This window comes from Condylura cristata, unplaced genomic scaffold, assembly GCF_000260355.1.
Source record: "Condylura cristata isolate star-nosed mole 26May11 unplaced genomic scaffold, ConCri1.0 scaffold00040, whole genome shotgun sequence".
Lineage (NCBI taxonomy): Eukaryota > Metazoa > Chordata > Mammalia > Eulipotyphla > Talpidae > Condylura > Condylura cristata.
Genome location: NW_004567141.1, coordinates 6,321,894 through 6,323,446, shown reverse-complemented (window position 1 = coordinate 6,323,446; position 1,553 = coordinate 6,321,894). Strand labels below are relative to the sequence as shown.

Genomic DNA, 1,553 nt, shown 5'->3' with positions numbered 1-1,553 from the left:
AAAGCTGTTTGCAAAGGGATTCTGACCTGGCTTTCAGAGAGGCATTTTGAGCATCCACAGAGAGTCTTTTGAGGTGCAGCCTGCAGCCTCTGGGAGTGAGGAATGCCTTTCATCCACTGTCTTCTTGAAACAAGTCACTGCCACACCCATCGATCTGCTGTGCCCAAGAGAGTTTAAGGCAGTGTGCAGTGCCTGCGCACTGACTGCACAGATCTGACCCTCCAAAATAGCTGATGAATGAAAGAAGAGATTCTGTAAATTCAAATACCCTTGCAAGGGGTTGAGGTGTGAGGCTTTATTTGAAGAATGTGAAATAAGAATTTTAAAGAAATCCCATCTTCTCAGAAAGAGGTGAGACTTTTTCAGTGGGAACTACATGGTCAAAATGACTACTTCCTTAATTTGTTAGTTTTTTAAAAAGCCACTTAGGTAGCCCTTAGGCTTTGTGCAAAATAATTGATGAATGAAAGAAGACATTCTGTAAATCCAAATACCCTTGCAATGCTGAGGCTTGATTTCAAGAATGTGAAATGAGAATGAAGTCTATTATATTCATTTCTGCATCCACCCAACACAATCAGCTCCTGTACTTAGTGTACTTAGTGTAACTGTCCAGCCAAGACGCAGGCCCCACACTTGCTAAGTTCACAGTCAATGATTATCAGAGGTCTAAGAAGGCCTGCGACTTCTGAATCCCTTTGTGTTTCTTACCCACTGTGTTTTGCAGAAGCTCTAGCAGTTAGGAGTGACAGTCCTGTCACCAAGCTCTGAATGGGTCTGCTTCTCTTCAAAGGCAGAACTCCCCTGGAGGAAGGGGCTGACGTGTGAGCTCTGACATTTAACATGTGTCAGGACAGCTCGTGGTTGTCTGCACAAAGCCCTAGTGAATACTCAGGGCTACCTGAGTGGCTTTTTTAAAAGCTAACAAATTAAGGAAGTAGTCATTTAGACCACGTAGCCCCCACCTCTTTCTGAGAAGATGGGATTTCTTTAATTGAAACAAAGGCCCACTTCTACAAAAATTTGGGCCTAAGAATCTCAAATTCTACTCAGGTAGCAGTTTGACACATACAAGTCCCCTAAACCTGCAAATATCACATGCAGTCGAGCTGTGAGATGGAGTGGCCCAGCAGCTAGTGCTCTACCAAGCCCCCCAGGTGTTTCTGATGCGAGCCCAGCTGAGCACCATTATTCTGGGGAGCTCCAAATGTCCTCTCCTCCACCAGCTGGTCCTGTCGCCATTTCTCCCACTCCAAGATCTCCTGGACCTTGCCATGTGGGATCACAACACTAATTTCCAACTAGGGGCCAACAGTCACATGAGCTGCTTTGTAGGGGAGCATCTTTCAGGGGAGCAATCAGGTCTTCACCCACAGGTAGCACAGGCCTGCAGGGCAGTGGGGAAGACGGAGCCTGCCTGATGCCCTTGCTCCTCCCGGGCCCTCCAGGCCTGCCGGTGGCCCTGCTTCTCCTTCCTTGTCCTACCAGAAGGCAGGGCCCCTCCCGACACCTGGTGGTTGCGCTCTTGGCTGTGCTGCCCGGCCAGGCCTCTC

General features: G+C 48.3%; 1 protein-coding gene across 1 annotated transcript in view; it reads right to left on the bottom strand.

The window, feature by feature from the left end:
- Nucleotides 1-1,358: 1,358 nt before the first annotated feature.
- LOC105854436 overlaps nt 1,359-1,553 on the bottom strand; it is a 141,466-nt gene continuing 141,271 nt past the window's right edge. Inside the window, exon 5 of the mRNA XM_012733261.1 lies at nt 1,359-1,387. Within this exon, the coding sequence (XP_012588715.1) occupies nt 1,359-1,387 (29 nt within the window). The remainder of the gene's footprint in view (nt 1,388-1,553) is intronic.